General features: G+C 51.4%; 1 protein-coding gene across 1 annotated transcript in view; it reads right to left on the minus strand.

Annotated features, from left to right (window-relative positions):
- Positions 1-25,729, minus strand: part of LOC140405322 (adenylate cyclase type 5-like) — a 148,939-nt gene that overhangs the window by 61,510 nt on the left and 61,700 nt on the right. Inside the window, exon 12 of the mRNA XM_072493613.1 lies at positions 21,439-21,702. Coding sequence (XP_072349714.1) covers positions 21,439-21,702 — 264 coding nt within the window. The remainder of the gene's footprint in view (positions 1-21,438; positions 21,703-25,729) is intronic.

Consider the following 25,729-nt stretch of genomic DNA (forward strand, 5'->3'; position numbering starts at 1 on the left):
AGTATCGAGAGAGAGAGAGTGGGTCAGTATCGAGAGAGAGAGAGAGAGAGAGTGGGTCAGTATCGAGAAAGAGAGAGAGAGAGAGTGGGTCAGTATCGAGAGAGAGAGAGTGGGTCAGTATCGAGAGAGAGAGAGAGAGTGGGTCAGTATCGAGAGAGAGAGAGTGGGTCAGTATCGAGAGAGAGAGAGTGGGTCAGTATCGAGAGAGAGAGAGAGAGTGGGTCAGTATCGAGAGAGAGAGAGTGGGTCAGTATCGAGAGAGAGAGAGAGAGAGTGGGTCAGTATCGAGAGAGAGAGAGAGAGAGAGTGGGTCAGTATCGAGAGAGAGAGAGAGAGTGGGTCAGTATCGAGAGAGAGAGAGTGGGTCAGTATCGAGAGAGAGAGAGAGAGTGGGTCAGTATCGAGAGAGAGAGAGTGGGTCAGTATCGAGAGAGAGAGAGTGGGTCAGTATCGAGAGAGAGAGAGAGAGAGTGGGTCAGTATCGAGAGAGAGAGAGTGGGTCAGTATCGAGAGAGAGAGAGAGAGAGTGGGTCAGTATCGAGAGAGAGAGAGTGGGTCAGTATCGAGAGAGAGAGAGTGGGTCAGTATCGAGAGAGAGAGAGTGGGTCAGTATCGAGAGAGAGAGAGAGAGTGGGTCAGTATCGAGAGAGAGAGAGAGAGTGGGTCAGTATCGAGAGAGAGAGAGAGAGTGGGTCAGTATCGAGAGAGAGAGAGTGGGTCAGTATCGAGAGAGAGAGAGAGAGTGGGTCAGTATCGAGAGAGAGAGAGAGTGAGTCAGTATCGAGATAGAGAGAGAGAGTGGGTCAGTATCGAGATAGAGAGAGTGGGTCAGTATCGAGAGAGAGAGAGTGGGTCAGTATCGAGAGAGAGAGAGTGGGTCAGTATCGAGAGAGAGAGAGAGAGAGTGGGTCAGTATCGAGAGAGAGAGAGTGGGTCAGTATCGAGAGAGAGAGAGAGAGAGAGGGTCAGTATCGAGAGAGAGAGAGTGGGTCAGTATCGAGAGAGAGAGAGAGTGAGTCAGTATCGAGAGAGAGAGAGTGAGTGTATCGAGAGAGAGAGAGTGGGTCAGTATCGAGAGAGAGAGAGTGGGTCAGTATCGAGAGAGAGAGAGTGGGTCAGTATCGAGAGAGAGAGAGTGGGTCAGTATCGAGAGAGAGAGAGTGGGTCAGTATCGAGAGAGAGAGAGAGGGTCAGTATCGAGATAGAGAGAGTGGGTCAGTATCGAGAGAGAGAGAGAGTGGGTCAGTATCGAGAGAGAGAGAGTGGGTCAGTATCGAGAGAGAGAGAGTGGGTCAGTATCGAGAGAGAGAGAGAGAGTGGGTCAGTATCGAGATAGAGAGAGTGGGTCAGTATCGAGAGAGAGAGAGTGGGTCAGTATCGAGAGAGAGAGAGTGGGTCAGTATCGAGAGAGAGAGAGTGGGTCAGTATCGAGAGAGAGAGAGTGGGTCAGTATCGAGAGAGAGAGAGAGAGAGTGGGTCAGTATCGAGAGAGAGAGAGTGGGTCAGTATCGAGAGAGAGAGAGAGGGTCAGTATCGAGAGAGAGAGAGAGAGTGGGTCAGTATCGAGAGAGAGAGAGAGAGAGTGGGTCAGTATCGAGAGAGAGAGAGAGAGAGTGGGTCAGTATCGAGAGAGAGAGAGAGAGAGTGGGTCAGTATCGAGAGAGAGAGAGAGAGAGTGGGTCAGTATCGAGAGAGAGAGAGAGAGAGAGTGGGTCAGTATCGAGATAGAGAGAGAGAGAGGGTCAGTATCGAGAGAGAGAGAGAGAGAGAGAGTGGGTCAGTATCGAGAGAGAGAGAGTGGGTCAGTATCGAGATAGAGAGAGTGGGTCAGTATCGAGAGAGAGAGAGTGGGTCAGTATCGAGAGAGAGAGAGAGAGAGAGTGGGTCAGTATCGAGATAGAGAGAGAGAGAGGGTCAGTATCGAGAGAGAGAGAGAGAGAGGGTCAGTATCGAGAGAGAGAGAGTGGGTCAGTATCGAGAGAGAGAGAGTGGGTCAGTATCGAGAGAGAGAGAGAGAGAGTGGGTCAGTATCGAGAGAGAGAGAGTGGGTCAGTATCGAGAGAGAGAGAGAGTGGGTCAGTATCGAGAGAGAGAGAGAGAGTGGGTCAGTATCGAGATAGAGAGAGTGGGTCAGTATCGAGAGAGAGAGAGTGGGTCAGTATCGAGAGAGAGAGAGTGGGTCAGTATCGAGAGAGAGAGAGAGTGGGTCAGTATCGAGAGAGAGAGAGTGGGTCAGTATCGAGAGAGAGAGAGTGGGTCAGTATCGAGAGAGAGAGAGAGAGAGTGGGTCAGTATCGAGAGAGAGAGAGAGAGAGTGGGTCAGTATCGAGAGAGAGAGAGAGGGTCAGTATCGAGAGAGAGAGAGTGGGTCAGTATCGAGAGAGAGAGAGAGAGTGGGTCAGTATCGAGAGAGAGAGAGTGGGTCAGTATCGAGAGAGAGAGAGAGTGGGTCAGTATCGAGAGAGAGAGAGAGAGTGGGTCAGTATCGAGAGAGAGAGAGTGGGTCAGTATCGAGATAGAGAGAGTGGGTCAGTATCGAGAGAGAGAGAGTGGGTCAGTATCGAGAGAGAGAGAGAGTGGGTCAGTATCGAGAGAGAGAGAGAGAGTGGGTCAGTATCGAGAGAGAGAGAGTGGGTCAGTATCGAGATAGAGAGAGTGGGTCAGTATCGAGAGAGAGAGAGAGAGTGGGTCAGTATCGAGAGAGAGAGAGTGGGTCAGTATCGAGAGAGAGAGAGTGGGTCAGTATCGAGAGAGAGAGAGAGTGGGTCAGTATCGAGAGAGAGAGAGTGGGTCAGTATCGAGAGAGAGAGAGTGGGTCAGTATCGAGAGAGAGAGAGAGAGAGTGGGTCAGTATCGAGAGAGAGAGAGAGAGAGTGGGTCAGTATCGAGAGAGAGAGAGAGGGTCAGTATCGAGAGAGAGAGAGTGGGTCAGTATCGAGAGAGAGAGAGAGAGTGGGTCAGTATCGAGAGAGAGAGAGTGGGTCAGTATCGAGAGAGAGAGAGAGTGGGTCAGTATCGAGAGAGAGAGAGAGAGTGGGTCAGTATCGAGAGAGAGAGAGTGGGTCAGTATCGAGATAGAGAGAGTGGGTCAGTATCGAGAGAGAGAGAGAGAGTGGGTCAGTATCGAGATAGAGAGAGAGGGTCAGTATCGAGATAGAGAGAGAGAGTGGGTCAGTATCGAGAGAGAGAGAGAGAGAGTGGGTCAGTATCGAGAGAGAGAGAGAGAGAGAGTGGGTCAGTATCGAGAGAGAGAGAGTGGGTCAGTATCGAGAGAGAGAGAGTGGGTCAGTATCGAGAGAGAGAGAGTGGGTCAGTATCGAGAGAGAGAGAGAGAGTGGGTCAGTATCGAGAGAGAGAGAGAGAGAGTGGGTCAGTATCGAGAGAGAGAGAGAGAGAGAGAGTGGGTCAGTATCGAGATAGAGAGAGTGGGTCAGTATCGAGAGAGAGAGAGTGGGTCAGTATCGAGAGAGAGAGAGTGGGTCAGTATCGAGAGAGAGAGAGTGGGTCAGTATCGAGAGAGAGAGAGAGAGAGTGGGTCAGTATCGAGATAGAGAGAGTGGGTCAGTATCGAGAGAGAGAGAGAGAGAGAGTGAGTGTATCGAGATAGAGAGAGAGAGAGTGTATCGAGATAGAGAGAGAGAGAGAGTGTATCGAGAGAGAGAGAGTGGGTCAGTATCGAGAGAGAGAGAGAGAGTGAGTGTATCGAGATAGAGAGAGAGAGTGGGTCAGTATCGAGAGAGAGAGAGTGGGTCAGTATCGAGAGAGAGAGAGAGTGAGTGTATCGAGATAGAGAGAGAGTGAGTGTATCGAGAGAGAGAGAGTGGGTCAGTATCGAGAGAGAGAGAGAGAGAGTGAGTGTATCGAGATAGAGAGAGAGAGTGGGTCAGTATCGAGAGAGAGAGAGAGTGGGTCAGTATCGAGAGAGAGAGAGAGTGAGTGTATCGAGATAGAGAGAGAGAGAGTGTATCGAGATAGGGAGGGAGTGTATCGAGAGAGAGAGAGAGTATCGATAGAGAGATAGAGAGAGAGGGAGAGAGAGAGTGTAGCGAGAGAGAGCGAGTGAGTGTATCGAGAGAGAGAGAGCGAGTGAGTGTATCGAGAGAGAGAGCGAGAGAGTGAGTGTATCGAGATAGAGAGAGAGAGAGTGAGTGTATTGAGATAGAGAGAGCCAGAGAGAGTGTGTATCGAGAGAGAGTGAGTGAATCGAGAGAGAGACAGAGAGTATCGATAGAGACAGAGAGTATCGATAGAGAGAGAGTGTATCGAGAGAGAGAGAGTGAGTGTATCGAGATAGAGAGAGACAGAGAGAGAGTGGATCGAGATAGAGAGAGAGAGTGTATCGAGAAAGAGAGGGTATCGAGATAGAGAGAGTGAGTGTATCGAGAGAGAGAGTATCGAGATAGAGAGAGACAGAGTGAGGGAATCGAGATAGAGAGAGAGAGAGTGTATCGATCGAGAGAGAGAGAGTGTATCGATAGAGAAAGAGCGAGAGGATCAATAGAGAGTGTATCGAGAGAGAGAGAGTGTATCGAGACAGAGAGAGAGTGAGTGAGTGTCTCGAGATAGAGAGAGAGAGTGAGTGTATCGAGATAGAGAGAGTGAGTGAGTGTATCGAGATAGAGAGAGAGAGTGAGTGTATCGAGATAGAGAGAGTGAGTGAGTGTATCGAGATAGAGAGAGAGAGTGAGTGAGTGTATCAAGACAGAGAGAGAGAGTGAGTGTATCGAGATAGAGAGAGAGTATCGAGATAGAGTGCTAGAGTGAGGGTATCGAGAGAGAGAGTGTGTATCGAAATAGAGAGAGTGAGAGTGTATCGAGATACAGAGAGAGGGTGTATCGAGAGAGATCGAGAAAGAGTGTATCGAGAGAGAGAGAGTGAGTGTATCGAGAGAGAGCGAGAGAGTGAGTGTATCGAGATAGAGAGAGAGAGAGTGAGTGTATTGAGATAGAGAGAGCCAGAGAGAGTGTGTATCGAGAGAGAGTGAGTGAATCGAGAGAGAGACAGAGAGTATCGATAGAGACAGAGAGTATCGATAGAGAGAGAGTGTATCGAGAGAGAGAGAGTGAGTGTATCGAGATAGAGAGAGACAGAGAGAGAGTGGATCGAGAGAGAGAGAGAGACAGAGTGTATCGAGATAGAGAGGGAGGCAGTGTATCGAGAGAGAGAGAGAGAGAGAGAGTATCGTTTAGAGATAGAGAGAGGGAGAGATAGAGTGTATCGAGAGAGAGGGAGAGAGAGTGTATCGAGAGAGAGAGAGCGAGTGAGTGTATCGAGAGAGAGAGAGAGAGTGAGTGTATCGAGATAGAGAGAGAGAGAGTGAGTGTATTGAGATAGAGAGAGCCAGAGAGAGTGTGTAGCGAGAGAGAGTGAGTGAATCGAGAGAGAGACAGAGAGTATCGATAGAGAGAGAGTGTATCGAGAGAGAGAGAGTGTATCGAGAGAGAGAGAGAGTGAGTGTATCGAGATAGAGAGAGACAGAGAGAGAGTGGATCGAGATAGAGAGAGAGAGGGTGTGTATCGATAGAGAGAGAGAGAGAGTGTATCGAGAAAGAGAGGGTATCGAGATAGAGAGAGCGAGAGAGTGAGTGTATCGAGAGAGAGAGTATCGAGATAGAGAGAGACAGAGTGAGGGAATCGAGATAGAGAGAGAGTGTATCGATCGAGAGAGAGGGGGACTTCTGGGTGCGGCGATGACCAGCTGAGTCGCACGTTTCGGCAGCTCCCTGTGAAACGGACTTTTGGGCTCTTGATAGGAGCCCCAACGGCAATTTTGACGGCTAAAAACACTGTGCGGTAAACCAGGAGGGAATCCCCCCTGGATACGGATGGAAAAAGGAGGAGAAAGTGGCCGGATTGCAGTGGATCCTTTAGAACAGCGGCAAGGAAGGCAAGCAAAAACCAAGATGGCGTCGGAAGGTGGCAGTTTAACATGGGGCCCTGAACAACAAGAGTTCTTGAAATGCTGTGTGGAAGAGATCAAAAAGGAAATGAAGAAAGAGCTGTTGGCCCCGATTCTACAGGCGATCGAAGGGCTAAAGGAGGAACAAAAGACCCAGGAGCGGGAGCTTCGGGTCGTGAAGGCAAAGGCAGCCGAGAATGAGGACGACATACAGGGCCTGGCGGTGAAGACGGAGACGCAGGAGGCACATCAGAAACGATGTGTGGAAAGGTTGGAGGCACTGGAAAACAACGCAAGGAGGAACAACCTGAGGATTCTTGGTCTTCCTGAAGGTGCGGAGGGAGCGGACGTCGGGGCATATGTGAGCACGATGCTGCACTCGTTAATGGGAGCGGAGGCCCCGGCGGGTCCGTTGGAGGTGGAGGGAGCATACCGAGTGATGGCGCGAGGACCGAGAGCAGGAGAAATTTCCAGAGCCATAGTGGTGAGATTCCTCCGTTTTAAGGATAGAGAAATGGTCCTTAGATGGGCGAAGAAAACTCGGTGTAGTAAATGGGAGAACGCGGTGATCCGCGTTTATCAAGACTGGAGTGCGGAGGTGGCGAGAAGGAGGGCGAGCTTTAATCGGGCCAAGGCGGTGCTTCATAAAAAGAAGATAAAATTTGGAATGCTGCAACCGGCAAGACTGTGGGTCACATATCGAGGGAGGCACCACTACTTTGAGACGGCGGATGAAGCGTGGACTTTTATTGTGGAAGAAAAACTGGAATGAGCGGGTTATTAAAAAGAACGTTCGAACAAAGTGGTGGGGCGAATGTGGGGGGCAAAGAGGGGTTTTATGTACTAATCCTGTGATGCGGTAACTTTTCTCTCTCCCACAGGTGGTGATGGGGGGAGGAGGGGAGGTGGAGGAGATGGGGCGTTGGCCATTGGGGGCGGGGCCAAGGGAGAAGCGCGGGCTTGGTTCCCGCGCTATGATAATCATGGCGGGAATAGAGAAGCAGGAAGGAGGGGGCGTCGCACGGTGCGAGCCAAGGTCACGGGGGGAAGCCGAGGTTGGCCAGAGTTTGCTGACCTCTGGGAGCAACATGGGGGGAGTAATTATGCTAGCGGGGGATCTAGCGGGGGGGGGGTGGGAGGGGGGAATTACTGGGTTGCTGCTGCTGGGGAGAGGGGGGAGCTAGTATGGGAGAGGATGGGCGGGGGGGGCACCGCCTGGGGGAGATACAGCTGCGTGGAAACCGGGTGAGGAGCTGGAAAAAGATGATGGCTAATCGACAAGGGGGGGGGGGGTAGGAAGCCCCCCAACCCGGCTGATCACGTGGAACGTGAGAGGGCTGAACGGGCCGATAAAGAGGGCACGGGTACTCGCACACCTTAAGAAACTTAAGGCAGATGTGGTTATGTTACAGGAAACGCACCTGAAACTGATAGACCAGGTTAGGCTACGCAAAGGATGGGTGGGGCAGGTGTTCCATTCGGGGCTAGATGCGAAAAACAGGGGGGTGGCTATATTAGTGGGGAAGCGGGTAATGTTCGAGGCAAAGACTATAGTGGCGGATAACGGGGGCAGATACGTGATGGTGAGTGGCAAACTACAGGGGGAGACGGTGGTTTTGGTAAACGTATATGCCCCGAACTGGGATGATGCCAATTTTATGAGGCGGATGCTAGGACGCATTCCGGACCTAGAGATGGGAAAGCTGATAATGGGGGGAGATTTTAATACGGTGTTGGAACCAGGGCTGGATAGGTCGAAGTCCAGGACCGGAAGGAGGCCGGCAGCAGCCAAGGTGCTTAAAGATTTTATGGAGCAGATGGGAGGCGTAGACCCATGGAGATTTAGCAGACCTAGGAGTAAGGAGTTCTCGTTTTTCTCCTATGTCCATAAAGTCTACTCGCGAATAGACTTTTTTGTGCTGGGTAGGGCATTGATCCCGAAGGTGAGGGGAACGGAGTATACGGCTATAGCCATTTCGGATCACGCCCCACACTGGGTGGACTTGGAGATAGGGGAGGAAACAGGAGGGCGCCCACCCTGGAGAATGGACATGGGACTAATGGCGGATGAGGGGGTGTGCTTAAGGGTGAGGGGGTGCATTGAAAAGTACTTGGAACTCAATGACAATGGGGAGGTCCAGGTGGGAGTGGTCTGGGAGGCGCTGAAGGCGGTGGTTAGAGGGGAGCTGATATCAATAAGGGCACATAAAGGGAAGCAGGAGAGTAAGGAACGGGAGCGGTTGCTGCAAGAACTTTTGAGGGTGGACAGACAATATGCGGAAGCACCGGAGGAGGGACTGTACAGGGAAAGGCAAAGGCTGCATGTGGAATTTGACTTGCTGACTACGGGCACTGCAGAGGCACAATGGAGGAAGGCACAGGGTGTACAGTACGAATATGGGGAGAAGGCGAGCAGGTTGCTGGCACACCAATCGAGGAAAAGGGGAGCAGCGAGGGAAATAGGGGGAGTGAGGGATGAGGAAGGAGAGATGGAGCGGGGAGCGGAGAGAGTGAATGGAGTGTTCAAGACATTTTATAAAAAATTATATGAAGCTCAACCCCCGGATGGGAGGGAGAGAATGATGGGCTTCTTGGATCGGCTGGAATTTCCCAAGGTGGAAGAGCAGGAAAGGGTGGGACTGGGAGCACAGATCGAGGTAGAAGAAGTGGTGAAAGGAATTAGGAGCATGCAGGCGGGAAAGGCCCCGGGACCGGATGGATTCCCAGTCGAATTCTATAGAAAATATGTGGACTTGCTCGCCCCGGTACTGGGGGTTGGCTATATTTGGGGTTGCACAAGAGCCGGGAGTGCAGGAGGCGAGAGAGGCCGATGTTTTGGCCTTTGCGTCCCTAGTAGCCCGGCGCAGGATATTGCTAATGTGGAAAGAAGCCAAGCCCCCGGGGGTGGAGACCTGGATAAATGACATGGCGGGGTTTATAAAGCTAGAGCGGATTAAGTTCGTCCTAAGGGGGTCGGCTCAAGGGTTCACCAGGCGGTGGCAACCGTTCGTCGAATACCTCGCAGAAAGATAGACGGAATGGGAAAAAGAAGGCAGCAGCAGCAGCCCAGGATCGGGGGGGGGAGGAGGAACCAGAAGGACTCTCAGGGTTGTTAATATATACTGTATAATATGTATAGGTCGTTGCGACAGATAATTATATATTGGACTGTTAAATTATATTTTTGGAGAGTGTTACTTGTGACAAGGCAGTTGCCAATTAGGGTTAGTTTTCATTTTTGTTATTTATTATTTATTCATTTTCTGTTTATAAAATAGGTCATTGTTATTTGTGTTGTTATAATATTGTGTAAAGGATGCACAATGTACTGTGTTGGTTGACCAAAAATTTTCAATAAAATATTTATTAAAAAAAAGAGATAGAGAGAGAGAGAGGGGGGGGTGTATCGAGAGGGAGAGAGAGTGTATCGAGAGAGAGAGTGAGTGTATCGAGAGGGAGAGAGAGTGTATCGAGAGAGAGAGAGAGTGTATCGAGAGAGAGAGAGAGTGTATCGAGAGGGAGAGAGAGTGTATCGAGAGAGAGAGTGAGTGTATCGAGAGGGAGAGAGAGTGTATCGAGAGAGAGAGAGAGTGTATCGAGAGGGAGAGAGAGTGTATCGAGAGAGAGAGAGTGTATCGAGAGAGAGAGAGAGTGTATCGAGAGGGAGAGAGAGTGTATCGAGAGAGAGAGTGAGTGTATCGAGAGGGAGAGAGAGTGTATCGAGAGAGAGAGTGAGTGTATCGAGAGGGAGAGAGAGTGTATCGAGAGAGAGAGAGAGAGTGGATCGAGATAGAGAGAGAGAGGGTGTGTATCGATAGAGAGAGAGTGTATCGAGAAAGAGAGGGTATCGAGATAGAGAGAGCGAGAGAGTGAGTGTATCGAGAGAGAGAGTATCGAGATAGAGAGAGACAGTGAGGGAATCGAGATAGAGAGAGAGAGAGGGGGATTTCCGGGTGCGGCGATGACCAGCTGAGTCGCACGTTTCGGCAGCTCCCTGTGAAACGGACTTTTGGGCTCTTGATAGGAGCCCCAACGGCAATTTTGACGGCTAAAAACACTGTGCGGTAAACCAGAAGGGAATCCCCCCTGGATACGGATGGAAAAAGGAGGAGAAAGTGGCCGGATTGCGGTGGATCCTTTAGAACAGCGGCAAGGAAGGCAAGCAAAAACCAAGATGGCGTCGGAAGGTGGCAGTTTAACATGGGGCCCTGAACAACAAGAGTTCTTGAAATGCTGTGTGGAAGAGGTCAAAAAGGAAATGAAGAAAGAGCTGTTGGCCCCGATACTACAGGCGATCGAAGGGCTAAAGGAGGAACAAAAGACCCAGGAGCGGGAGCTTCGGGTCGTGAAGGCAAAGGCAGCCGAGAATGAGAACGACATACAGGGCCTGGTGGTGAAGACGGAGATGCACGAGGCACACCATAAACGATGTGTGGAGAGGCTGGAGGCACTGGAGAACAATGCAAGGAGGAACAACCTGAGGATTCTTGGTCTTCCTGAAGGTGCGGAGGGAGCGGACGTCGGGGCATATGTGAGCACAATGCTGCACTCGTTAATGGGAGCGGAGGCCCCGGCGGGTCCGTTGGAGGTGGAGGGAGCATACCGAGTGATGGCGCGAGGACCGAGAGCAGGAGAAATTCCCAGAGCCATAGTGGTGAGATTCCTCCGTTTTAAGGATAGAGAAATGGTCCTTAGATGGGCGAAGAAAACTCGGAGCAGTAAATGGGAGAACGCGGTGATCCGCGTTTATCAAGACTGGAGTGCGGAGGTGGCGAGAAGGAGGGCGAGCTTTAATCGGGCCAAGGCGGTGCTTCATAAAAAGAAGATAAAATTTGGAATGCTGCAACCGGCAAGACTGTGGGTCACATATCGAGGGAGGCACCACTACTTTGAGACGGCGGATGAAGCGTGGACTTTTATTGTGGAAGAAAAGCTGGAATGAGCGGGTTATTAAAAAGAACGTTCGAACAAAGTGGTGGGGCGAATGTGGGGGGCAAAGAGGGGTTTTATGTACTAATCCTGCGATGCGGTAACTTTTCTCTCTCCCACAGGTGGTGATGGGGGGAGGAGGGGAGGTGGAGGAGATGGGGCGTTGGCCATTGGGGGCGGGGCCAAGGGAGAAGCGCGGGCTTGGTTCCCGCGCTATGATAATCATGGCGGGAATAGAGAAGCAGGAAGGAGGGGGCGTCGCACGGTGCGAGCCGAGGTCACGGGGGGAAGCCGAGGTTGGCCAGAGTTTGCTGACCTCTGGGAGCAACATGGGGGGAGTAATTATGCTAGCGGGGGATCTAGCGGGGGGTGGTGGGAGGGGGGAATTACTGGGTTGCTGCTGCTGGGGAGAGGGGGGAGCTGGTATGGGAGAGGATGGGCGGGGGGGGCACCGCCTGGGGGAGATACAGCTGCGTGGAAACCGGGTGAGGAGCTGGAAAAAGATGATGGCTAATCGACAAGGGGGGGGGGTAGGAAGCCCCCCAACCCGGCTGATCACGTGGAACGTGAGAGGGCTGAACGGGCCGATAAAGAGGGCACGGGTACTCGCACACCTTAAGAAACTTAAGGCAGATGTGGTTATGTTACAGGAAACGCACCTGAAACTGATAGACCAGGTTAGGCTACGCAAAGGATGGGTGGGGCAGGTGTTCCATTCGGGGCTAGATGCGAAAAACAGGGGGGTGGCTATATTAGTGGGGAAGCGGGTAATGTTCGAGGCAAAGACTATAGTGGCGGACAACGGGGGCAGATACGTGATGGTGAGTGGCAAACTACAGGGGGAGACGGTGGTTTTGGTAAATGTATATGCCCCGAACTGGGATGATGTCAATTTTATGAGGCGGATGCTAGGACGCATTCCGGACCTAGAGATGGGAAAGCTGATAATGGGGGGAGATTTTAATACGGTGTTGGAACCAGGGCTGGATAGGTCGAAGTCCAGGACTGGAAGGAGGCCGGCAGCAGCCAAGGTACTTAAAGATTTTATGGAGCAGATGGGAGGAGTAGACCCGTGGAGATTTAGCAGACCTAGGAGTAAGGAGTTCTCGTTTTTCTCCTATGTCCATAAAGTCTACTCGCGAATAGACTTTTTTGTGCTGGGTAGGGCATTGATCCCGAAGGTGAGGGGTACGGAGTATACGGCTATAGCCATTTCGGATCACGCTCCACACTGGGTGGACTTGGAGATAGGGGAGGAAACAGGAGGGCGCCCACCCTGGAGAATGGACATGGGACTAATGGCAGATGAGGGGGTGTGTCTAAGGGTGAGGGGGTGCATTGAAAAGTACTTGGAACTCAATGATAATGGGGAGGTCCAGGTGGGAGTGGTCTGGGAGGCGTTGAAGGCGGTGGTTAGAGGGGAGCTGATATCAATAAGGGCACAATAAGGGAAGCAGGAGAGTAAGGAACGGGAGCGGTTGCTGCAAGAACTTTTGAGGGTGGACAGACAATATGCGGAAGCACCGGAGGAGGGACTGTACAGGGAAAGGCAAAGGCTGCATGTGGAATTTGACTTGCTGACTACAGGCACTGCAGAGGCACAATGGAGGAAGGCGCAGGGTGTACAGTACGAATATGGGGAGAAGGCGAGCAGATTGCTGGCACACCAATCGAGGAAAAGGGGAGCAGCGAGGGAAATAGGGGGAGTGAGGGATGAGGAAGGAGAGATGGAGCGGGGAGCGGAGAGAGTGAATGGAGTGTTCAAGACATTTTATAAAAAATTATATGAAGCTCAACCCCCGGATGGGAGGGAGAGAATGATGGGCTTCTTGGATCGGCTGGAATTTCCCAAGGTGGAAGAGCAGGAAAGGGTGGGACTGGGAGCACAGATCGAGGTAGAAGAAGTGGTGAAAGGAATTAGGAGCATGCAGGCGGGAAAGGCCCCGGGACCGGATGGATTCCCAGTCGAATTCTATAGAAAATATGTGGACTTGCTCGCCCCGGTACTGGGGGTTGGCTATATTTGGGGTTGCACAAGAGCCGGGAGTGCAGGAGTCGAGAGAGGCCGATGTTTTGGCCTTTGCGTCCCTAGTAGCCCGGCGCAGAATATTGCTAATGTGGAAAGAAGCCAAGCCCCCGGGGGTGGAGACCTGGATAAATGACATGGCGGGGTTTATAAAGCTAGAGCGGATTAAGTTCGTCCTAAGGGGGTCGGCTCAAGGGTTCACCAGGCGGTGGCAACCGTTCGTCGAATACCTCGCAGAAAGATAGACGGAATGGGAAAAAGAAGGCAGCAGCAGCAGCCCAGGATCGGGGGGGGGGGGGGGGGGGGAGGAGGAACCAGAAGGACTCTCAGGGTTGTTAATATATACTGTATAGTATGTATAGGTCGTTGCGACAGATAATTATATATTGGACTGTTAAATTATATTTTTGGAGAGTGTTACTTGTGATAAGGCAGTTGCCAATTAGCGTTAGATTTCATTTTTGTTATTTATTATTTATTCATTTTCTGTTTATAAAATAGGTCATTGTTATTTGTGCTGTTATAATATTGTGTAAAGGATGCACAATGTACTGTGTTGGTTGACCAAAAATTTTCAATAAAATATTTATTAAAAAAAAGAGATAGAGAGAGAGAGAGAGGGGGGGTGTATCGAGAGGGAGAGAGAGTGTATCGAGAGAGAGAGTGAGTGTATCGAGAGGGAGAGAGAGTGTATCGAGAGGGAGAGAGAGTGTATCGAGAGAGAGAGAGAGAGAGTGTATCGAGAGGGAGAGAGAGTGTATCGAGAGGGAGAGAGAGTGTATCGAGAGAGAGAGTGTATCGAGAGAGAGAGAGAAAGAGAGAGTGTATCAAGACAGAGAGTATCGAGATAGAGGGCGAGAGAGAGAGAGTGTATCGAGGTAGAGAGAGAGTGAGTGTATCGAGATAGAGAGAGAGAGTGAGTGTATCGAGAGAGAGAGAGAGAGAGTGAGTGAATCGAGAGAGAGAAACAGAAGGAGAGAGAGATTGTATTGAGATAGTGAGAGTGAGAGTATCGAGAGAGTGAGTGAGTATCGAGATAGAGAGAGAGGGAGTGTATCGAGAGAGAGAGAGAGTGTATCGAGAGAGAGAGAGAGAGAGAGAGAGAGTGTGTCTCGAGATTGGGAGAGAGAGAGAGTGTATCGAGAGAGAGAGAGAGAGAGAGAGTGTATCGAGATAGAGAGAGAGAGAGAGAGTGCATTGAGATAGAGAGAGAGAGTGAGTGAGTGTATCGAGATAGAGAGGGAGAGAGAGAGAGTGTATAGAGAGAGAGAGAGAGAGAGTGTATCGAGATAGAGAGAGAGAGTGCATTGAGATAGAGAGAGAGAGTGAGTGAGTGTATCGAGATAGAGAGGGAGAGAGAGAGAGTGTATAGAGAGAGAGAGAGAGAGAGAGAGAGAGTGTATCGAGATGGAGAGAGAGAGTGAGTGTATCGAGACAGCGAGAGAGTGTATCGAGAGAGAGAGAGCGAGTGAGTGAATCGAGAGAGAGAGACAGAGAGTATCGATAGAGAGAGAGTGTATCGAGAGAGAGTGAGTGTATCGAGAGAGCGAAAGAGAGAGGGAGTGAGTGTATCGAGATAGAGAGAGAGTGAGCGTGTCACACGGGAGGGTTTAAACTAGTATGGCAGGGGGGTGGGCACGGGAGCAATAGGTCAGAAGGTGAGAGCATTGAGGGAGAACTAGGGAATAGGGACAGTGGGGCTCTGAGGCAGAGCAGACAGGGAGAAGTTGCTGAACACAGCGGGTCTGGTGGCCTGAAGTGCATATGTTTTAATGCAAGAAGTATTACGGGTAAGGCAGATGAACTTAGAGCTTGGATTAGTACTTGGAACTATGATGTTGTTGCCATTACAGAGACCTGGTTGAGGGAAGGGCAGGATTGGCAGCTAAACGTTCCAGGATTTAGATGTTTCAGGCGGGATAGAGGGGGATGTAAAAGGGGAGGCGGAGTTGCGCTACTTGTTCGGGAGAATATCACAGCTATACTGCGAGAGGATACCTCAGAGGGCAGTGAGGCTATATGGGTAGAGATCAGGAATAAGAAGGGTGCAGTCACAATGTTGGGGGTTTACTACAGGCCTCCCAACAGCCAGCGGGAGATAGAGGAGCAGATAGGTAGACAGATTTTGGAAAAGAGTAAAAACAACAGGGTTGTGGTGATGGGAGACTTCAACTTCCCCAATATTGACTGGGACTCACTTAGTGCCAGGGGCTTAGACGGGGCGGAGTTTGTAAGGAGCATCCAGGAGGGCTTCTTAAAACAATATGTAGACAGTCCAACTAGGGAAGGGGCGGTACTGGACCTGGTATTGGGGAATGAGCCCGGCCAGGTGGTAGATATTTCAGTAGGGGAGCATTTCGGTAACAGTGACCACAATTCAGTAAGTTTTAAAGTACTGGTGGACAAGGATAAGAGTGGTCCTAGGGTGAATGTGCTAAATTGGGGGAAGGCTAATTGTAACAATATTAGGCGGGAACTGAAGAACATAGATTGGGGGCGGATGTTTGAGGGCAAATCAACATCTGACATGTGGGAGGCTTTCAAGTGTCAGTTGAAAGGAATTCAGGACCGGCATGTTCCTGTGAGGAAGAAGGATAAATACAGCAAATTTCGGGAACCTTGGATAACGAGAGATATTGTAGGCCTTGTCAAAAAGAAAAAGGAGGCATTTGTCAGTGCTAAAAGGCTGGGAACAGACGAAGCCTGCGTGGAATATAAGGAAAGTACGAAGGAACTTAAGCAAGGAGTCAGGAGGGCTAGAAGGGGTCACGAAAAGTCATTGGCAAATAGGGTTAAGGAAAATCCCAAGGCTTTTTACACGTACATAAAAAACAAGAGGATAGCCAGGGAAAGGGTTGGCCCACTGAAGGATAGGCAAGGGAATCTATGTGCGGAGCCAGAGGAAATGGGCGAGGTACTAAATGAATACTTTGCATCAGTATTCACCAAAGAGAAGGAATTGGTAGAGGCTAGGGAGGAAATTGCTGAGGCCTTGACAGAAATCTTTGGATCCTCACTGTCTTCAGGGGATGTCCCGGAGGACTGGAGAATAGCCAATGTTGTTCCTCTGTTTAAGAAGGGTAGCAAGGATAATCCAGGGAACTACAGGCCGGTGAGCCTTACGTCAGTGGTAGGGAAATTACTGGAGAGAATTCTTCGAGACAGGATCTACTCCCATTTGGAAGCAAATGGACGTATTAGTGAGAGGCAGCATGGTTTTGTGAAGGGGATGTCGTGTCTCACTAACTTGATAGAGTTTTTCGAGGGGCTCACTAAGTTGATTAATACAGGTAGGGCAGTGGATGTTGTCTATATGGACTTCAGTAAGGCCTTTGACAAGGTCCCTCATGGTAGACTAGTACAAAAGGTGAAGTCACACGGGATCAGGGGTGAGCTGGCAAGGTGGATACAGAACTGGCTAGGTCATAGAAGGCAGAGAGTAGCAATGGAAGGATGCTTTTCTAATTGGAGGGCTGTGACCAGTGGTGTTCCACGGGGATCAGTGCTGGGACCTTTGCTGTTTGTAGTTATATATAAATGATTTGGAGGAAAATGTAACTGGTCTGATTAGTAAGTTTGCAGTCGACACAAAGGTTGGTGGAATTGCAGATAGCGATGAGGACTGTCAGAGGATACAGCAGGATTTAGATTGTTTGGAGACTTGGGCGGAGAGATGGCAGATGGAGTTTAATCCGGACAAATGTGAGGTAATGCATTTTGGAAGGTCTAATGCAGGTAGGGAATATACAGTGAATGGTAGAACCCTCAAGAGCATTGAAAGTCAAAGAGATCTAGGAGTACAGGTCCACAGATCACTGAAAGGGGCAACACAGGTGGAGAAGGAAGTCAAGAAGGCATACGGCATGCTTGCCTTCATTGGCCGGGGCATTGAGTATAAGAATTGGCAAGTCATGTTGCAGCTGTATAGAACCTTAGTTCGGCCACACTTGGAGTATAGTGTTCAATTCTGGTCGCCACACTACCAGAAGGATGTGGAGGCTTTAGAGAGGGTGCAGAAGAGATTTACCAGGACGTTGCCTGGTACGGAGAGCATTAGCTATGAGGAGCGGTTGAATAAACTCGGTTTGTTCTCACTGGAATGACGGAGGTTGAGGGGCGACCTGATAGAGGTATACAAAATTATGAGGGGCACAGACAGAGTGGATAGTCAGAGGCTTTTCCCCGGGGTAGAGGGGTCAATTACTAGGGGGCATAGGTTTAAGGTGAGAGGGACAAGGTTTAGAGTAGATGTACGAGGCAAGTTTTTTACGCAGAGGGTAGTGGGTGCCTGGAACTCGCTACCGGAGGAGGTGGTGGAAGCAGGGACGATAGTGACATTTAAGGGGCATCTTGACAAATACATGAATAGGATGGGAATAGAGGGATACGGACCCAGGAAGTGTAGAAGATTGTAGTTTAGTCGGGCAGCATGGTCGGCACGGGCTTGGAGGGCCGAAGGGCCTGTTCCTGTGCTGTACATTTCTTTGTTCGTTGAGATAGAGAGAGGGAGTGTGAGTGTCTCGAGATAGAGAGAGAGAGAGTGAGTGTATCGAGATAGAGAGAGAGAGAGAGAGAGTGAATCATAGAACATAGAACATTACAGCGCAGTCCAGGCCCTTCGGCCCTCGATGTTACACCGACCTGTGAAACCGCTCTAAAGCCCATCTACACTATTCCCGAATCGTCCATATGTCTATTCAATGACCATGTCTATCCCCAACGCGGTACCGCTGCCCGACCCCTGCCCCAGACCCGTCCCACTGACCCCTCCCCCCAAACCGTCACCCCTCCCAAACCATCCCTCTGTCCCCCCTCCCCACCAAACTATTGCAACGTCGTCACTTGCAGACCAAGCTTTGTTTGTCAGCTGGAATGGAAAACACACGTACACGCACACGCACAAACTCTCACGCACACGCACAAACCCTCATGCACACACAAACTCTCACGCACACGCACAAACTCTCACGCACACGCACAAACTCTCACGCACGCACAAACCCTCACGCACACGCACAAACTCTCACGCACGCACAAACCCTCACGCACACGCACAAACCCTCACGCACACGCACAAACCCTCACGCACGCACAAACCCTCACGCACACGCACAAACTCTCACGCACACACACAAACCCTCACGCACACGCACAAACTCTCACGCACGCACAAACCCTCACGCACACGCACAAACTCTCACGCACACGCACAAACTCTCACGCACACGCACAAACCCTCACGCACACGCACAAACTCTCACGCACGCACAAACTCTCACGCACGCACAAACTCTCACGCACAAACTCTCACGCACACACAAACCCTCACGCACAAACTCTCACGCACGCACAAACCCTCATGCACACACAAACCCTCACGCACACGCACAAACTCTCACGCACGCACAAACCCTCATGCACACACAAACCCTCACGCACACGCACAAACTCTCACGCACGCACAAACCCTCACGCACACACAAACCCTCACGCACACGCACAAACCCTCACGCACACGCACAAACCCTCACGCACACGCACAAACCCTCACGCACACGCACAAACCCTCACGCACACGCACAAACCCTCACGCACGCACAAACCCTCACGCACACGCACAAACTCTCACGCACGCACAAACCCTCACGCACACACACAAACCCTCACGCACACGCACAAACTCTCACGCACGCACAAACCCTCACGCACACGCACAAACTCTCACGCACACGCACAAACTCTCACGCACACGCACAAACCCTCACGCACACGCACAAACTCTCACGCACGCACAAACTCTCACGCACGCACAAACTCTCACGCACAAACTCTCACGCACACACAAACCCTCACGCACAAACTCTCACGCACGCACAAACCCTCATGCACACACAAACCCTCACGCACACGCACAAACTCTCACGCACGCACAAACCCTCACGCACACACAAACCCTCACGCACACGCACAAACTCTCACGCACGCACAAACCTTCACGCACACACAAACCCACACGCACACGCACAAACTCTCACGCGCGCACAAACCCTCACGCACACGCACAAACTCTCACCCATACACAAACTCTCACGCACAAACCCTCACGCACACACAAACCCTCACGTGCGCACAAACTCTCACGCACGCACAAACCCTCACGCACGCACAAACCCTCACGCGCACACAAACCCTCACGCGCACACAAACTCTCACGCACTCACAAACCCTCACGCACACACAAACCCTCACGCGCACACAAACTCTCACGCGCTCACAAACCCTCACGCACACACAAACCCTCACGCACACACAAACCCTCACGCGCACACAAACTCTCACGCACTCACAAACCCTCACGCACACACAAACCCTCACGCACTCACAAACCCTCACGCACACACAAACCCTCACGCACACACAAACCCTCACGCACACGCACAAACACTCACGCACACACAAACCCTCACGCACACACAAACTCTCACGCACTCACAAACCCTCACGCACTCACAAACCCTCACGCACTCACAAACCCTCACGCACTCACAAACCCTCACGCACACACACAAACCCTCACGCACACACAAACTCTCACGCGCACACAAACTCTCACGCACTCACAAACCCTCACGCACACACAAACCCTCACGCGCACACAAACTCTCACGCACTCACAAACCCTCACGCACTCACAAACCCTCACGCACACACAAACCCTCACGCACACACAAACCCTCACGCGCACACAAACTCTCACGCACTCACAAACCCTCACGCACACACAAACCCTCACGCACTCACAAACCCTCACGCACACACAAACCCTCACGCACACACAAACCCTCACGCACACTCAAACCCTCACGCGCACACAAACCCTCACGCGCACACAAACTCTCACGCACTCACAAACCCTCACGCACACAATAACCCTCACGCACACAATAACCCTCACGCACACACAAACCCTCACGCACACACAAACCCTCACGCACACACACAAACACTCACGCACACACAAACCCTCACGCACACACAAACTCTCACGCACTCACAAACCCTCACGCACTCACAAACCCTCACGCACTCACAAACCCTCACGCACACACACAAACCCTCACGCACACACAAACTCTCACGCGCACACAAACTCTCACGCACTCACAAACCCTCATGCACACACAAACCCTCACGCACACACAAACCCTCACGCACACACAAACCCTCACGCACACACAAACTCTCACGCACTCACAAACCCTCACGCACACACAAACCCTCACGCACACACAAACCCTCACGCACACACAAACCCTCACGCACACACAAACTCTCACACACACGCACAAACTCTCACGCACACGCACAAACTCTCACGCACACACAAACCCTCACGCACACGCACAAACTCTCACGCACACACAAACCCTCACGCACACACAAACCCTCACGCACACACGCAAATTCTAACGCACAAACACTCACGCGCACACACAAAAAACTCTCACCCATACACAAACTCTCACGCACGGTCAAACTCTCACGCACATACACAGACTCCCTCACGCACACACAAACCCTCACGCACACACAAACTCTCACGCACATGCACAAACTCTCATGCACACACAAACCCTCACGCACACGCACAAACTCTCACGCACACACAAACCCTCACGCACACACAAACCCTCACGCACACACAAACCCTCACGCACACACGCAAATTCTAACGCACAAACACTCACGCGCACACACAAAAAACTCTCACCCATACACAAACTCTCACGCACGGTCAAACTCTCACGCACATACACAGACTCCCTCACGCACACACAAACCCTCACGCACACACAAACTCTCACGCACATGCACAAACTCTCATGCACACACAAACTCTCACGCACACACAAACCCTCACGCACACACAAACCCTCACGCACACACGCAAATTCTAACGCACAAACACTCACGCGCACACACAAAAAACTCTCACCCATACACAAACTCTCACGCACGGTCAAACTCTCACGCACATACACAGACTCTCACACGCACACACAAACTCTCACGCACACACGCAAACTCACGCACACACACAAACTCTCACGCACACACGCAAACTCACGCACACACGCAAACTCTCACGCACACACGCAAACTCACGCACACACGCAAACTCTCACGCGCACACGCAAACTCTGACGCACAAACCCTCATGAACACATGCAAACTCTCACGGACACGCAAACTCTCACGCACAAACACCCCCGCACAGACGCGCGCACACAAACTCTCACACCCGCACATGCGCACACACAAACTCGTACACCGACACACACACAAACGCGCGCACCCAAACCTGCACACTTGCACGCGTGCATACAATCTCACAGGTGCAAGAACACATGCAGAGACTGGCAAACACACTCGCGCACGACAAACATGTAAACACACACCTCTCACGTGGTACAAACACAGGCAGGCGCTCACACACCCACACACACTATCTCTCACACTCTCACTTCACACTCGCCCACCTCTCTCTTTTTAAAAAGCAAAGCCCCAAATCCCTCTGGTCACCTCGTCGAAGTCGGCGATGATTTCGTTTAGCAGTCGGAGACATTCCACACCCTCATTGTTCGCCTCCAGCTCCACGTAAAACTCGGAGAAGTTACTGATGGAGGCGAACATCACAGCCACGCATTCGCATGACTGGTAATAAAGTTCATCGTTCCGCCTCTCGCGAGCGAGGAAGTGGGCAGCAACATCTTTCGGCAGAATGTTGTGAAGCAGTCTTCGATTGTAAGCCTGTAATTCCTCCATTTCCTCTTTCTCCTCTGTGGCCTGAACAGACAATAAAGATTTAACTTCACAATCTCTCTCTCTCTGTCTCTGTCTCTCCCTCCCCCTCTGTCCGTCCCCCTCCGTCCCTCTCCCCCTCCGTCCCTCTCCCCCTCCGTCCCTCTCCCCCTCCGTCCCTCTCCCCCTCCGTCCCTCTCCCCCTCCGTCCCTCTCCCCCTCCGTCCCTCTCCCCCTCCGTCCCTCTCCCCCTCCGTCCCTCTCCCCCTCCGTCCCTCTCCCCCTCCGTCCCTCTCCCCCCTCCGTCCCTCTCCCCCTCAGCCTCTCTCCCCCTCAGCCTCTCTCCCCCTCAGCCTCTCTCCCCCTCAGCCTCTCTCCCCCTCAGCCTCTCTCCCCCTCAGCCTCTCTCCCCCTCAGTCTCCCTCCCCCTCAGTCTCCCTCCCCCTCAGTCTCCCTCCCCCTCAGTCTCCCTCCCCCTCAGTCTCCCTCCCCCTCAGTCTCCCTCCCCCTCAGTCTCCCTCCCCCTCAGTCTCCCTCCCCCTCAGTCTCTCTCTCCCCCTCAGTCTCTCTCTCCCCCTCAGTCTCCCTCCCCCTCAGTCTCTCTCTCCCCCTCAGTCTCTCTCTCCCCCTCAGTCTCTCTCTCCCCCTCAGTCTCTCTCTCCCCCTCAGTCTCTCTCTCCCCCTCAGTCTCTCTCTCCCCCTCAGTCTCTCTCTCCCCCTCAGTCTCTCTCTCCCCCTCAGTCTCTCTCTCCCCCTCAGTCTCTCTCTCCCCCTCAGTCTCTCTCTCCCCCTCAGTCTCTCTCTCCCCCTCAGTCTCTCTCTCCCCCTCAGTCTCTCTCTCCCCCTCAGTCTCTCTCTCCCCCTCATTCTCTCTCTCCCCCTCAGTCTCTCTCTCCCCCTCAGTCTCTCTCTCCCCCTCAGTCTCTCTCTCCCCCTCAGTCTCTCTCTCCCCCTCAGTCTCTCTCTCCCCCTCAGTCTCTCTCTCCCCCTCAGTCTCTCTCTCCCCCTCAGTCTCTCTCTCCCCCTCAGTCTCTCTCTCCCCCTCAGTCTCTCTCTCCTCTCAGTCTCTCTCTCCCCCTCAGCCTCTCTCTCCCTCTCTGTTTCTCCCTCTCTGTCTCTCCGTCTCTCTCCCTTTGAGGTAGTATGGGCTGAGGTTAGAAACAGGAAAGGAGAGGTCACCCTGTTAGGGGTTTTCTATAGGTCTTTGAAAAGTTCCAGAGATGTAGAGGAAAGGATTGTAAAGATGATTCTGGATAGGAGCGAAAGCAACAGGGTAGTTGTTATGGGGGACTTTAACTTTCCAAATATTGACTGGAAACGTTATAGTTCGAGTACTTTAGATGGGTCCGTTTTTGTCCAATGTGTGCAGGAGGGTTTCCTGACACAGTACGTAGATAGGCCAACAAGAGGCGAGGCCGTATTGGATTTGGTACTGGGTAATGAACCAGGACAGGTGTTAGATTTGGAGGTAGGTGAGCACTTTGGTAATAGTGACCACAATTCGATTACGTTTACTTTAGTGATGGAAAGGGATAGATATATACCGCAGGGCAAGAGTTATATCTGGGGGAAAGGCAATTATGATGCGATGAGGCAAGACTTAGGATGCATCGGATGGAGAGGAAAACTGCAGGGGATGGGCACAATGGAAATGTGGAGCTTGTCCAAGGTACAGCTACTGCATGTCCTTGATAAGTATGTACCTGTCAGGCAGGGAGGAAGTGGTCGAGTGAGGGAAACGTGGTTTACTAAAGCAGTCGAAACACTTGTCAAGAGGAAGAAGGAGGCTTATGTAAAGATGAGACATGAAGGTTCAGTTAGGGCGCTCGAGAGTTACAAGTTAGCTAGGAAGGACCTAAAGAGAGAGCTAAGAAGAGCCAGGAGGGGACATGAGAAGTCTTTGGCAGGTAGGATCAAGGATAACCCGAAAGCTTTCTATAGATATGTCAGGAATAAATTAATGACTAGGGTAAGAGTAGGGCCAGTCAAGGACAGTAGTGGGAAGTTGTGCTTGGAGTCCGAGGAGATAGGAGAGGTGCTAAATGAATATTTTTTGTCAGTTTTCACACAGGAAAAAGACAATGTTGTCGAGGAGAATACTGAGATTCAGGCTACTAGACTAGAAGGGCTTGAGGTTCATAAGGAGGAGGTGTTAACAATTCTGGAAAGGTTGAAAATAGATAAGTCCCCTGGGCCGGATGGGATTTATCCTAGGATTCTCTGGGAAGCTAGGGAGGAGATTGCTGAGCCTTTGGCCTTGATCTTTAAGTCATCTTTGTCTACAGGAATAGTGCCAGAAGACTGGAGGATAGCAAATGTTGTCCCCTTGTTCAAGAAGGGGAGTAGAGACAACCCCGGTAACTATAGACCAGTGAGCCTTACTTCTGTTGTGGGCAAAATCTTGGAAAGGTTTATAAGAGATAGGATGTATAATCACCTGGAAAGGAATAATTTGATTAGAGATAGTCAACACGGTTTTGTGAAGGGTAGGTCGTGCCTCACAAACCTTATTGAGTTCTTTGAGAAGGTGACCAAACAGGTGGACGAGGGTAAAGCAGTTGATGTGGTGTATATGGATTTCAGTAAAGCGTTTGATAAGGTTCCCCATGGTAGGCTACTGCAGAAAATACAAAGGCATGGGATTCAGGGTGATTTAGCAGTTTGGATCAGAAATTGGCTAGCTGGAAGAAGACAAAGGGTGGTGGTTGATGGGAAATGTTCAGACTGGAGTCCAGTTACTAGTGGTGTACCACAAGGATCTGTTTTGGGGCCACTGCTGTTTGTCATTTTTATAAATGATCTGGAGGAGGGCGTAGAAGGATGGGTGAGTAAATTTGCAGATGACACTAAAGTCGGTGGAGTTGTGGACAGTGCGGAAGGATGTTACAAGTTACAGAGGGACATAGATAAGCTGCAGCGCTGGGCTGAGAGGTGGCAGATGGAGTTTAATGCAGAAAAGTGTGAGGTGATTCATTTTGGAAGGAATAACAGGAAGACAGAGTACTGGGCTAATGGTAAGATTCTTGGCAGTGTGGATGAGCAGAGAGATCTCGGTGTCCATGTACATAGATCCCTGAAAGTTGCCACTCAGGTTGAGAGGGTTGTTAAGAAGGCGTACGGTGTGTTAGCTTTTATTGGTAGACGGATTGAGTTTCGGAGCCATGAGGTCATGTTGCAGCTGTACAAAACTCTGGTGTGGCCGCATTTGGAGTATTGCGTACAGTTCTGGTCGCCGCATTATAGGAAGGATGTGGCAGCATTGGAAAGGGTGCAGAGGAGATTTACCAGGATGTTGCCGGGTATGGAGGGAAAATCTGATGACGAAAGGCTGGAGGCTGTTTTCGTTCGAGAGAAGAAGGTTAAGAGGTGACTTAATTGAGGCAGACAAGATGATCAGAGGATTGGATAGGGTGGACAGTGAGAGCCTTTTTCCTCGGATGGTGATGTCCAGCACGAGGGGACATAGCTTTAAATTGAGGGGAGATAGATATAGGACAGATGTCAGAGGTAGGTTCTTTACTCAGAGAGTAGTGAGGGCGTGGAATGCCCTGCCTGCAACAGTAGTGGACTCGCCAACACTAAGGGCATTCAAATGGTCATTGGATAGACATATGGACGATAAGGGAATAGTGTAGATGGGCTTTAGAGTGGTTTCACAGGTCGGCGCAACATCGAGGGCCGAAGGGCCTGTACTGCTCTGTAATGCTCGATGTTCAAGTCCCTACAACCCTCCCTAACTCTGTAACCTCCTCCAGCCCCCTACACCCCTCCCTATCTCTGTATCTTCCTCCAGCCCCCTACAACCCTCCCTAACTCTGTAACCTCCTCCAGCCCCCTACACCCCTCCCTATCTCTGTAACCTCCTCCAGCCCCCTACAACCCTCCCTAACTCTGTAACCTCCTCCAGCCCCCTACAACCCTCCCTATCTCTGTAACATCCTCCAGCCCCCTACACCCCCCCCCCTATCTCTGTAACCTCCTCCAGCCCCCTACACCCCTCCCTATCTCTGTAACCTCCTCCAGCCTCCCTAGACCCCTCCCTATCTCTGTAACCTCCTCCAGCCCCCTACAA

This window comes from Scyliorhinus torazame, chromosome X (genome assembly GCF_047496885.1).
Source record: "Scyliorhinus torazame isolate Kashiwa2021f chromosome X, sScyTor2.1, whole genome shotgun sequence".
NCBI classification, from domain to species: Eukaryota; Metazoa; Chordata; class Chondrichthyes; order Carcharhiniformes; family Scyliorhinidae; genus Scyliorhinus; species Scyliorhinus torazame.